The 12173-nt window shown below is 47.6% G+C and overlaps 1 protein-coding gene and 1 long non-coding RNA gene across 6 annotated transcripts in view; one reads left to right on the forward strand and one right to left on the reverse strand.

The window, feature by feature from the left end:
- Positions 1-8880, reverse strand: part of Dzip1 (DAZ interacting zinc finger protein 1) — a 53415-nt gene extending 44535 nt beyond the window's left edge. The window contains exons 1-5 of one of the 5 annotated variants that reach the window (XM_031360924.1): positions 8535-8880; positions 7820-7913; positions 7296-7494; positions 6313-6561; positions 5643-6191 (exon numbers count right to left, since the gene is read on the reverse strand). In XM_031360924.1, the coding sequence (XP_031216784.1) occupies positions 5643-6191; positions 6313-6315 (552 nt within the window). In that variant the 5' untranslated portion in view covers positions 6316-6561; positions 7296-7494; positions 7820-7913; positions 8535-8880. Of the gene's footprint in view, positions 1-866; positions 1159-1419; positions 1529-2003; positions 2086-5642; positions 6192-6312; positions 6562-7295; positions 7495-7819; positions 7914-8534 lie in introns of those variants that run through there. The other 4 variants (XM_031360923.1, XM_031360925.1, XM_031360927.1 and 1 more) reach the window with 4 other exon arrangements.
- The window catches only part of LOC116084109, a 14025-nt gene continuing 8377 nt past the window's right edge, over positions 6526-12173 (forward strand). The window contains exon 1 of the long non-coding RNA XR_004116043.1: positions 6526-6631. This is a non-coding gene — a long non-coding RNA (uncharacterized LOC116084109). The remainder of the gene's footprint in view (positions 6632-12173) is intronic.

A 12173-nucleotide genomic window follows, 5' to 3' on the forward strand; every position in this document is an offset into this window, starting at 1 on the left:
TGCTCAGTCCATGTCTCTAGGTCAGCAGTGCTCAGTCCATGTCTCTAGGTTAGCAGTGCTCAGTCCATCTCTCTAGGTTAGCAATGCTCAGTCCATCTCTCTAGGTCAGCAGTACTCAGTCCATCTCTCTAGGTCAGCAGTGCTCAGTGCTCAGTCCATGTCTCTAGGTTAGCAGTGCTCAGCCCATTGTTCTTATTAGTCTTCCTTTTAAAATCTTCTATATATGGAGATTCAGCATACAGTTATTTTGATTTTTTTCTGTATATTGTAAATTTTATATAATAAAATACTGAGGAGAAAATAACAATGTACATTGCCATTGTGACCCCCGTACACATTCTGACTGCATAAAACATGCCACACTCAGGTCCCAACACTCAGGGAAAAGGGCCTTCATGAGGCAGGCACCCTTACAGGTTTCCTTTTTCACTACATAATTCCTGTGATTTCTAGAAGCAAAGGAAATGGAGACAAAGAGAAGGAATAGAGAAATGGTATTGGGATGTCTGAAGGTGACCATGATCACATGGTCTGCTCAATCTCTTTGCAGAGAGTCCAAGGCCTCTGGAATTGAGAGAGGTGAAGAAAACCTAAAATGCTGGCAGTCACGTGACTTCTGCCATCTCACAGTCAGTCAGCTCTGGGGCTTGTTTTGTATGGGCCTCAGTCTCAGGGTTTGGCTACAAGAACTAGCTATATGCTAAGCACGGCCACACACAACTCACTCACAATGGCTGTGAGGTAGCTATGATACCGTCCCCATTCTGCAGAGTAGAGACCTGTGTACACACGGTTATTTGTTAAGGTCTAGCAGTTGAGTAGAGATGGGATTTGAACCCACTCTGCCTAGAGAGCGTCTGTCTTACTGTTTTCTCTGGGAGCAGAAGCATGTGACCTGATTCTTCAGCATGCCCACACCTTTCAGTTTATAGCATAGTTATCAGACTGCCAGAAAAGAGAGGCCACAGGATGGAATGTGTCCATCAGTCAATAAATGATTCACATCTTCTTCTGTCTAAGTCCTAACAGCATCCTTCTAAGTCAAGGGACTTCTTGTACTCTGAAAATGCACACTGCCCCTCAACAAATTATCTTAGACTGAAGGTGTGGAAGAGTTTGAGAGAAAGAGAGAAGGGAAGGGAGGGAACAGGAGAGAGAGAGTGAGAGCAAGAGAGAGAGAGAGAGAGAGGGAGGGAGGGAGGGAGAGAGGGAAGGAAGGAAGGAGGGAGAAGGAGAAGGAGAGGGAGGGAGAGGGAGAGGGAGAGAGAGAGAGAGAGAGAAAGAGAGACAGAGAGAGAGAGAGAGAGAGAGAGAGAGAGGGAGAGAGATCTCAATCCATCAGGCACCGAGTTTCCTTTTGCAGCCCTTGGACAGACAGACTCATTGCAGCCCTTGGACAAACAGACTCATTTAACTCACATTTTCCTACAGAATCTAATTCTGTTGACATCCCGAAGCGCAGCATCAGAAAGGTGTGGCCGTTCCCTACCAATGGGAGTTCCTCATTCCACACCTCTGGAATCAGAATCCCCAGACATCATAATCTCCCAGCAGGCAATGGAAGGCCATGAGGAATGCTTGGCCATTAGAACACATCTCCAATTTAAAAGAAACTGAGAAGTGCGTGCGTGTGTGTGTGTGTGTGTGTGTGTGTACAGTCATTACAACACATCTCCAATTAAAAAATGTAAATATGTGGATGTATGTGGATATGTGTGTATATGTATGTGTGTGTCTACATGTATGTACATGCGTGCATGTGAGTGTATGCTGGAAAGTTGGTTCAGTGGTTAAGAGCACTGGCTGCTCTTACAGAGGACCGGAGTTCGATGGCCAGTTATAACATGGCAACTCACAACTGTCTATCACCCAATCCCAGGGACTCTGGCCTCCTTCTTCTGCCTCTGCCTGTATTGTGTGCATGCGGTACATGGACATATATGTACACAGAAGACTCACACACATAAAATCAAAATAAGTAAGTTTTTAAAATATACACATACGAGAAAGTTTATAACACGGCAGGTTTCCATGGGACTTTCCCAAACATCCTTGGTGTTCTCTTCCTTCGCTTCTGCTCTGCTCTGCCCTGCCCCTCCCCCACTTACACGCTCCCCCTTCCCCCGACATCATACTGTCCGTCCTCCTCCCTGATGCACTTTCTTATCCTCTCCTAACGGTTCCTCTTTCTCGTCTCTTGGCTGCTACAGGGACTCTGTGATAAAAGTACAGATCTAAAGATTCAAAGCTAGGGTTGACATATGAGAAAGTACATGTGTTTATTTTCTGGGTCTGGATTACTAAAACTATAAAAAATACATTAAATTATAATGGAAATTAACAAAATTATACTGATCAGTTTACATACAAGGTTCATAATTTCATTTTTCTTTATAGGTAGGTAAAATTCCCTTAGGTACACGGAGCACAGTCTTATCATCCATCCTACCACTGATATTTATCTAGTTTCCCTATGCAGAAGTATAATGTTCCTCCAGAAAGCCTGAGGTTATCCAACAAAACCCCAGTGGCAGGTGTGGGGACACACTACAGAGTTGCCGGGGATCCCCGAAACCCTCAAAACAACACAGTATGTTTCGTTACCTACTCGGTTACCTACTAGAACATGACGGGAAGACCCACACTTTGAGAATGGAGCGTGGGTCACTCATGCTGGCACTAATCTGGAAGTCTCTTCCCTGCTGGCTGGTTTTCATGGTGCCTTAAGGTGCTGTGAAGGCTGCTGAGGGAGAAAAGGCTTCAACAGTTATACCCAGCTGTGAATCCTGCAAACCATAATAGCAATCACCTTGGAAAGATATGCCAATTAGTGCCACAGTGCCACGAAAGTTATGATGTAACCAACAGCTGGGGAGGTGTCACGGACAAGAAAGATAGCTCAGAAGAGCCAGGTATCAGGAACTTTCCTTAGAAAGTTCATCAGGCCAGCGGTACAGTGCAGTGTGCCCAGAACAGTAGGCTGCACTGTAGGGAACCCAGTCTGGGGTGGGAGTAGGGGAACAGGAAAGTATGCCCCCTGCCTTCCTGTTCTGGCCATCTTGTGGCGGATTCGACCTAGCGGGTAAGGATGGCTAACCGCAGATGCCCTAAGCTCTTGGCCTGCCCAGACCTTGGGCCTGCGCCGGTCCTTACTGGGTATGCGGAAGCCACTGAGATCCTGCACTAGCTCAGCACTTACAGCACAGGGACAGTCAGGTTTTCTTCCGTGGTGTAGTTTGTCCCTGTTCCAGTAGAGGGCTACCTACACGTGGGACAGAGCCCTGGGTTGAATTGTTCTTCTGGCAGTAGGTTGATTAATGGGTCTTAATTAATTAATTAATTAAAACTCGTGACTGTATCTTAACCCCAAATTACTAACCAAAATCAAGTATCTTTCGTAGACCGTTTTAGCAGCCAAGTGTAACCTGGAGTCTCAACACTTGCTGTGTGTTCTCCATTCTCAGGTGTAGTCTTTGAACACCTGAATCACCCCATGCACCCCCTCCACGGCCTCGGCCTTCTTCACCTCCACTCCTCAGTGGAAGTAGTCCGAGGGTTCACAAGAGACTGTAGGAAGCCAGTAACAAGGAAAGCTGAATCCACGCCTCCACGGGGTCCTCACGCGGGCTACCTGTTCTGTCTCATGGACTCCTCACGCTAACAGGCTGTTGCTGCTAATACCCTGGTTGCAGGAAGGACAGTGTGCTTAGAAATGAAACATTACTGCAACACTGACACCGCATCACATTCAGACCTACGCAGTCTAACTGTGAAACTAACAAAGGTGCGTCATTTCACAGGGGGCAGAGCACCTGTCCACCTAAGTAGAAAACGATGATGCAGTCACGTCTGTCCCACACGAACCCACACCAGCCTCACCACAGGCAGCGCTGGCATTCAGAGCGACCACCTGTGCTAAGGGTTGATGGGAACCATTGGTTTGATCAAGTCCTTACCTTTACATATTCACACAGAGATCATATGTCAGCTTTGTTAGAGAGCTTTCAGCCACACTCATAGTTCACATGTGAAAATCTTTACTAACAATTTTTTCTATGGTGACTGAAAGAATGGGAGATAATTTTTTGCAAAGTGTGTTAATATTTCACTAGATTACAACCCAACCTAGAGAACAATACACTTCTTTTAAATGTTAAAGACAGAACTGATTCTATTTATTGTATCAAAAAAAAAAAAAAGTAACTTTAGCACTCTCTATAGGTATGTAAACTCCAAGCTCCAGTGGAGCAGCCACTGAGGAATCTGGGTATGCTCTGAGAGAGTGCCTCCTGGGGTCTGCCCAAGACCAACCGGGCCTAGGATTTCCCTGCTGCTCCACGCTGCAACACACTTCTTTCAGAGTTCCTGGGACTTGTCTTATGCACCAAGAACTGGACCACTTCTCTGCCCCGCATCCACTTCTGCAACCTTGAAACCTGCATAGGCTCCCACGTTCCCAAGAACGCTTGAAGCCATTTAAAGAGCACTTACCCCAAATGCGTAAGAGCAACTCTGTCAACCTGATGTTTACTATCTTTTCAATCAAAGTTTGTCCTTCCTTTAGCTGCCCACAGTTTGAGCCTCCTCATCTAAAATCCAAAATGCTCCAAAGCGTAGACATCACCCCCCAAGCATAAAACTCCACACCAACTCCAAGGGCTGGGGCTTAGTTTGAATCTCACAGCTAAGAGGCATTTGCTGCTCTTGCAGAAGCCCTAGTTAGAGTCTCAGCATCCAGACGAAGGTGCTCACAACACTCCTAACGCCAGCTCCAGGAGAGCTGACACTCTCTGGCCTCCTCAGGCACCTGCACATGCTCATGCAGACACATGCAAACACACATAAACACAAATATTTGGATTTGAGTCCCAGCCCCAATACCTCGTAAGACAAATGCTAATATTGCAAATTTCAAAACATTTCTGATCCTTTCTCGATCTGTATATTGATTTCAAAATTGCAATATTTATACTGGGCTCAATGTCTAATTCATAACAGATGGAGATTTTGATTTGAATATAAAAGTGCTCAAATGCTATTGTTAGTATTCTTGTCCTTGGGAACTGCACATATTGAAAACTTCAGGAGCCTAACTCACTGTGAGATGATTCCTATGCAAGAACCAAACACGGATAGAGGAGACTCAGAAGTGTGCCAAATGCAGGTAAGATGGGGTCCATTAAGGTTCTATTTTGGCACTTTTCTGTCACTTGGAAAACGATTCAATTTAAGGGGGGGCTCACATATTGAATCATATCCAGGTCTTTAGGGGGCTAACTTCACTAGCAATGTGTACACAATTGGGGGCTCACATATTGAATCATATCCAGGTCTTTGGGGGGCTAACTTCACTAGCAATGTGTACACAATTGGATCGTTCACAGTATCTATAAAGAAGAATCTTGTAAAGAAGAAACAGGCTCAAGAGCCAACATTTGAGTAACTCCATAAGCCCTGCAGACAATATTAGATATTTAATTATTAATTCCTTGGTGGCTGCAGAAGGTGATGAAATATTTTTGCTGTAGATTAAAGTGACTGCTTTGGCCTTAATCTGTTTTCTCTGAGAGGGGAAAAAAAAATCTCTGTGCAGAATCTCTGTGCAGGTCCCTAAAGGGAAGTGGCCCGGCACAGTGTCCCACCTGGTAATAGCTGGTCTTGGCCTCTATCATCAGCTGCTGTGTGGACAGCATCTTCTTCCTGCGTTTACACTCCTCCTTAAGCAGCTTGATCTCGCTAGCCTGCTTGGTGAGCAGCTGCTTGCTCTGCTCATAGTCGATCAGGCTCAGGCGCAGCCTCTCCTCCACCAGGTTTAGCTGCGAGGTGAGGAACTCCTGCGAGTGCATCAAGTATTCGATGGTGAGCTGCGCCAGGCGGATCAGCTTCAGCAGCACTGGGTCTACCCCCGACTGGCAGTGCGGGCACTTCTCGTCCTCCAGCTTGCAGAAGGTGATGTTCATGATGTTCTCCTGCAGTGTCAGGACGTCCACGGCGCCGGCAACCTTGTCCACATCGATGGCGCTCAGCCGCCTCCAGTCCACGCTCTCCAGTCGCGGCCGGAACTGGAAGAAGGGCAGGGGGCCCGAGGCCGCGCTGGGAGGGACAAAGGCCATGGGGGCCGCGCCTGCGGCAGAGGCGTCGGGCCCCTCGGGGCTGTTGGCCAGAGGGTAGTAGACGTGCTTCTGGAAGGGCTGCGGAGGAAGAGACAGCGCGGCGGGAGGCGGGGGATGGAGAGGCGAGAGTCTAAGCGAACCCCGACCGTCCCTGCCCTGCATCCCGGGACAGACACACCTCCGGCCGCGTGCAACTTACCATGCTTGCAAGCCAGTCCGCCGGCTAGGCTTGCCCTGGAGGGGCGGAGCAACGTCCTCTCCTGGGCCCTGGCAGCCTCCCGGCCGCCGCCGCCACTCCCCACGTGAGCCTAAGATGGCCCAGACCCCCGCTGCGGTGGCGGCGGCGGCCTAAGATCTGGGCGTCCAGGACGTTGCTATGGCAGCGCCCTGCCCCGATCTGGAGTACAGGGCGTGTCCGCCCACGCGCGTTCAGCATGCGCCCGGGGACCTGCGGGACCAGAAAGACAGAGAAGACCTCTTGGACCAGCAGGAGACGTCACAGGACTCATCCACCTGCGGTGGGCATCTCTTGAGGGCCACCTTCCCTGACACCACACTCCCTGGTTTCAAGAGAGGGCCCAGGGAGCCCCTAAAACATGCGTGGGGTCACGTCTCCAGAATCTTCAGTCCTAGCTATATGGTCTTCTGGCTATCCATCCCTATGTTAGCGTTAGGTTCTGAGATTAGAAATACACATTTGTCTTTATCCTTTTCACACCTTTGGGAAACCTGGAGCAATAAAATATGAAGTTAAGTGAGGGCCTAAGGGCGAGAGGAAAATTTGGGGCGGGGCGTTCTGCATTTTGACTATGGTATTAATTATGCGGACGTATACATTGGCGTTTGCCAATTTTAATGGAATTGTATTTTTAAAATTAAGGGGGTGTTTGTGCATTACTCCACAGTAAGGTTACACTTGTTCACCCATCAGCCTTTCTAAATGCCTTACTTCCAACGTACTTTTAAAAGGTCTTGCTCTCCCTCTGTGGGCTGGAAGCTCAGCGTTGACAACTTGTTAAAACTCAAACCAGACAACTCACCCAGTATATCCAATAGCTTGCCATTCCATTTTTGAGATTTAAAAAAAAGTCATTCAACATATCTTTAAAAAGGTGAAGTTAAACTGGATGGGAACTTCAACCTTCAGCTTTGTATCAAGATTCCCCGGACTACAGTATTTACCTTACAAATCTGCGTTGGTGCTGCATTCTTTAGAAAGTTCTAGCAGCGATGTGCAGACACCACACCCCTCATTGTAGGGGTCTTCTGGAGGTTGCCTCTGGTTATCGCCCGGGTCAAGGAGCTGAGGAAAAGCCAGGCAGTCCTCAATCCACCAGGGAGGCCCTGCTTGGACCAATCATCAGGAAATTTTTTTTCTTTCCTAACAACCAAATACGTGAACAGAAGAAAGGAAGATACAATTCACAGTAACTATCTGCAAGTAAATTGTAACCAACTATTTTTAGCACTTTCCATATTAATATAAATAAATCCACACAAAAAGTGTCCAGGAAATAAAACATACACTTCATATAAGCTACGCATTCACAAGCTTCTGAGGCAATAAGGAAAACACATTTTACTGCAACCGAGCATAGAAGCCCTAAGAATACAGACCATTTTAAACATTGGTTCTTCCATAGACTTGATGCCTAGCTTACCCTGGCCCTCAGTTTCCGCATCTGTTGTAGCACTGGGTTACAGACCTGGCAGGTTTGTGGATTCTGGGCTCCATCCACTGGGCTGGCAGCATCAGCGGGAACAGGAGAGATATGTTGCTCACCTCCGTATTTCCAGCACCTAGTGCAGAAAGGGAAGGGCGTTCAGAATGTGCTTGGTTAATAAAAAACGGGCCTAGTGACTTAGGTGCTCAGTAAAGCAGATAATGGCTCCAGGCCCATACCCTCCTATTTTCTTTGCCTTTTCCTTGTTAAAGGGGTGAACCTTTGCTCTGTTCAAAGGCTCACTAGCTGAACGTGAGAGAGGCTCCCGCGCTTCCGCTGCATACCCAGTAAGAACCAGCGCAGGCCCAAGGTCTTGGCAGTCCAAGAGCTTAGGGCATCTGCGGTTAGCCATCCTTACCCCCTAGGTCGAATCCGCCACAAGATGGCCGGAACAGGAAGGCAGGGGGCATACTTTCCTGTTCCCCTACTCCCACCCCAGACTGGGTTCCCTACAGTGCAGCATACTGTTCTGGGCACACTGCACTGTACAGCTGGCCTGATGAACCCGAAGAGACAAAGGCTCGTGGAGCCGGGTCCTACAAGGCAAAAGATGGTTGAGGGGAGCTGCAGATCTGCAGCCTTGCTGATCTCAGCAGACAGAATAGGGAAGAAGGCCCCACTTCGCCAACAGATACGCGAGATGCTCTGTGTGGCTGAAGTCTGACCGACGCCTGGAGCATCCGAGACCTCGGCTCACCCCAGCTGCGCGCTCCTGGGCGAATGCAGGACGCTGCAAGGCACGGGGAATCACGGGGGATCCAGATCCCGGGATTGCTGCTGGCGCAGAGGCGGGGCTGGCGGAGGCCGAGGAGCAACTGAGCAGCGAGAGGCAGGCGGGCTCCTTCTTCCAGGGTACACGATAAAGCGTGTCTGGTCCGGGCAAGTTGTGGCGAGGCGGGTAGCCCGGCGTCGCTCCTTGTCCTCCCAGGCTCCAGGCCTTGGGTGGCTAAGGCTGCCCCACCCCCCTCCCGCCCCCTCCCCTCTACGGTCTTCTGGTGGCCTCTTCTCTCCGCTACCAGGCTCCTCTGGCAGCTGGGCGGGACTGCCCGCGCCTAGACCGCAGCACTAAAAAAACCCGCTCCTCCAATCCCGAGGCTGCTGCAGACACGTGATGCTACGCTGCGCTCTGTTGCTGGCTCTGGGTGCTAGCCCCGGGAAGACTTTTTCAAAAAGAACACAGATTCACTTCTAAGGGATAGTAATCCTCTCTTTCAGCTCGCTGATTCCTCGGAAGGGCTGGTGTGATTTGTCTTCTCAGAGGAGATGCATTTTAACTGCAGACATATCTGCAGATAAAAGAGAGCTTCAAGCGCTGCATGCGGATGTGCTCTAGAGCTAAGAAAAGTGAGAACACCTCTTTTCACCTCAAGTTGGAATTATGATCCTGCTGGAGAGCAAGGATCCCCGTATGCTCCATAGTGCCTCTCATAAAAACACCAGATCTAAAGGGATGATATTCATTCACGACGAGTGTTGGATTACGAAACTAACAAGATGACGGAGCAGAGGACGGCATGAAGTAGGTTTTTAACACACTTGGTGGAATTCCATATTCTACCTTCAGGCTGACTGATTCCACGACAGGCTTCACATTGGCAGTTTAGGCCTAAATCTGTTTCCAAGAACTGGGCGATTCCAGGCAAGCCCAGGCTGCCCGGCCATTTAGTCTGAGGCAAGGAGAATGGGTCAGCAGCAGTTTCCAGACTTCCTCCACCACATCCTCAGCAGCAGTTTCCAGGCCTCCCCAGCAAGTTTCCAGCGCCCACACCCCAGGAATGGAATGTTCCTAGAGATGGACCCAACAGATTAACATAAAAGTCACCTCCCCCAGAATCCCCTAATGTGCTTCAAATCAGGCCTGCGAGCTTACCTGGTTGTCTCCCTATCTTGTTAATGGGAGACCCCAGCATTCTGGACTTCTGCAGAATAGCACTCTCTGAGTTTATATATACTATTTGAGTCCAGGGTATCATTCTTCAGTGACTCATGGACCCTTACAGCCTGAAATCTATCTTATACCTGGTCTTTCAGTTAATTGAGATATGATAAACTATTTAAATTCAATTTGAAGAATTAGAAGAAATCACAAATGTGGAAGATATTAGCACAAAATAATGTGCTGGTTAGTTTTTATTAACTTGACATTAACTATTGCCACCAAGGAATACAGAACCTCAGTTAAAGAATTGCCTTCTTCAGATTGGCTTGTAGGCATGTCTGTGAGACATTTTCCATATTAGTATTTGATATCGGAGGGCCCAGCTCACTATGAGTGGTTCCACTCTTGGGCAGGTGATCCTCCTGAATTTTTTTTTTTATCATGACAAAACATTTATTTCTTGTTGCAAATAGATTTGACAATGTGCAAACAAAAGTGTTCAAATCTCGAATGAGATACCTCGAATCCCCTTTTCTACTCACTCACTAGGAAAAGTCAAATTTTACTTAGGGATGCTATTTGAAAGTTCTGTAGGGTGATGGTCCTTTAGCATCATTAGTGCCCTAGTATTACTTGGGTAGGTAACAAAAGTAGTGATGGCTGAGCTGAATCCAAAACTACTAATTAGAACCAATTGGAGTGTAGCAAGGGATTGATATATTTTTAGAGCTCTCCAATTGATATTGATCTACAATCTTTTTTTTTAGAGATTTTTTTAATTAGATATTTTCTTTATTTACATTTCAAATGTTATCCCCTTTCTTGGTTTCCCCTCCGAAAACCCCCTATCCCATCCCTCCTCCTGCTCACTGACCCACCCACTCCTGCTTCCTGGTCCTGGTATCCCCCAACACTGGGGCATTGAGCCTTCACAGGACCAAGGGCCTCTCCTCCCATTGGTGTCCCACAAAGCCATCTTCTGCTACTTATGCAGCTGGAGCCATGGGGCCCTCCACGTGTACTCTTTGGTTGGTGCTTTAGTCCCTGGTAGCTCTGGGGGGGGGGGGGAGTACTAGTTAGTTCATATTGTTGTTCCTCCTATGGGATTGCAAACCTCTTCAGCTCCTTGGGTCCTTTCTCTAGTTCCTTCATTGGGGACCCTGTGCTCAGTCCAATGGTTTTCTGAGAGCATCCAACTCTGTTTTTGTCAGGCACTGACAGAGCCTCTCAGGAGACAGCTATATCAGGCTCCTGTCAGCAACCACTTGTTGGTCCACAATAGTGTTTGGGTTTGATAACTGTATTTGGGATGTATCCCCAGGTGTGGCAGTCTCTGGATGGCCTTTCCTTAAGTCTCTGCTCCACACTTTGTCTCTAAATCTCCTCCCATGGGTATTTCGTTCCTCCTTCTAAGAAGGACTGAAGCATCCACACGTGGGTCTTCCCTCTTCTTGGCTTCATCTGGTCTGTGGATTGTATCTTGGGTATTTGGAGCTTTAGGGCTAATAGCCACTTATCAGTGAGTGCATACCATGAGGATTTTTTTTTGTGTGATTGGGTCACCTCACTCAGGATAATATTTCCTAGTTCCATCCATTTGCCTAAGAACTTCATAAATTCATTTTTTTTATGAAGTACTCCATTTTTTTTATGTAGTACTCCATTGTGTAAATGTACCACATTTTCTGTATCCATTTCTCTGCCGAGAGACATCTGGGTTCTTTCCAGCTTCTGGCTATTATAAATAAGGCTGTTATGAACAGTTTCTAAAATAAGGACTACTGATGGAACTTGAGGAGCACGGCAGTAAGCAGCACGTCTCCGAGGGCTCTCCTTGGATTCTGCCTTCAGGCTCCTTCCTAGATAACTACCCAGGCTTCCCTCTGTGATAGATTGTGTTTGGATAAGTAAGCTAATATAAGCCAACTAAGCCTTTCCTCCCCACGTTGCTTTTGGTCATGGCTGTTGTTATGGTTTGTATATATGCTCGGCCTAGGGAATGGCACTATTAGAAGGTATGGCCCTGTTGGAGTAGGTGTGGTCTTATTGGAATAAGTGTGTCACTGTGGGTGTGGACTTTAAGATCCTCATTCTAGCCGCCTGGAACCCAGTATTCTGCTAGCATCCTTCAGATGAAGATGTAGAACTCTCAGCTCCTCCTGCACCATGCCTGCCTGGATGCTGCCATGTCCCCACCTTGATGATGATTGACTGAACCTCTGAACCTGTAAGCCAGAACCAATTAAATGTTGTTCTTATAAGAGTTGCCTTGGTCATGGTGTCTGTTCACAGCAGTAAAACCCAAACTAAGACAGTTGTTATCTCAGTAACAAGAAAGTAACTACATAATGTGTAACAGTTTCCTCTGAGAATGAAACATTCCAAGCTGCAGAGAAGCTCCTTAAGCAGTAAGGTAAAGAACTCAAAAGAACTTTTAGCCTGGGCGGTGATGGCGCA

The sequence above is a fragment of the Mastomys coucha genome, unplaced genomic scaffold, assembly GCF_008632895.1.
Source record: "Mastomys coucha isolate ucsf_1 unplaced genomic scaffold, UCSF_Mcou_1 pScaffold9, whole genome shotgun sequence".
NCBI lineage: Eukaryota > Metazoa > Chordata > Mammalia > Rodentia > Muridae > Mastomys > Mastomys coucha.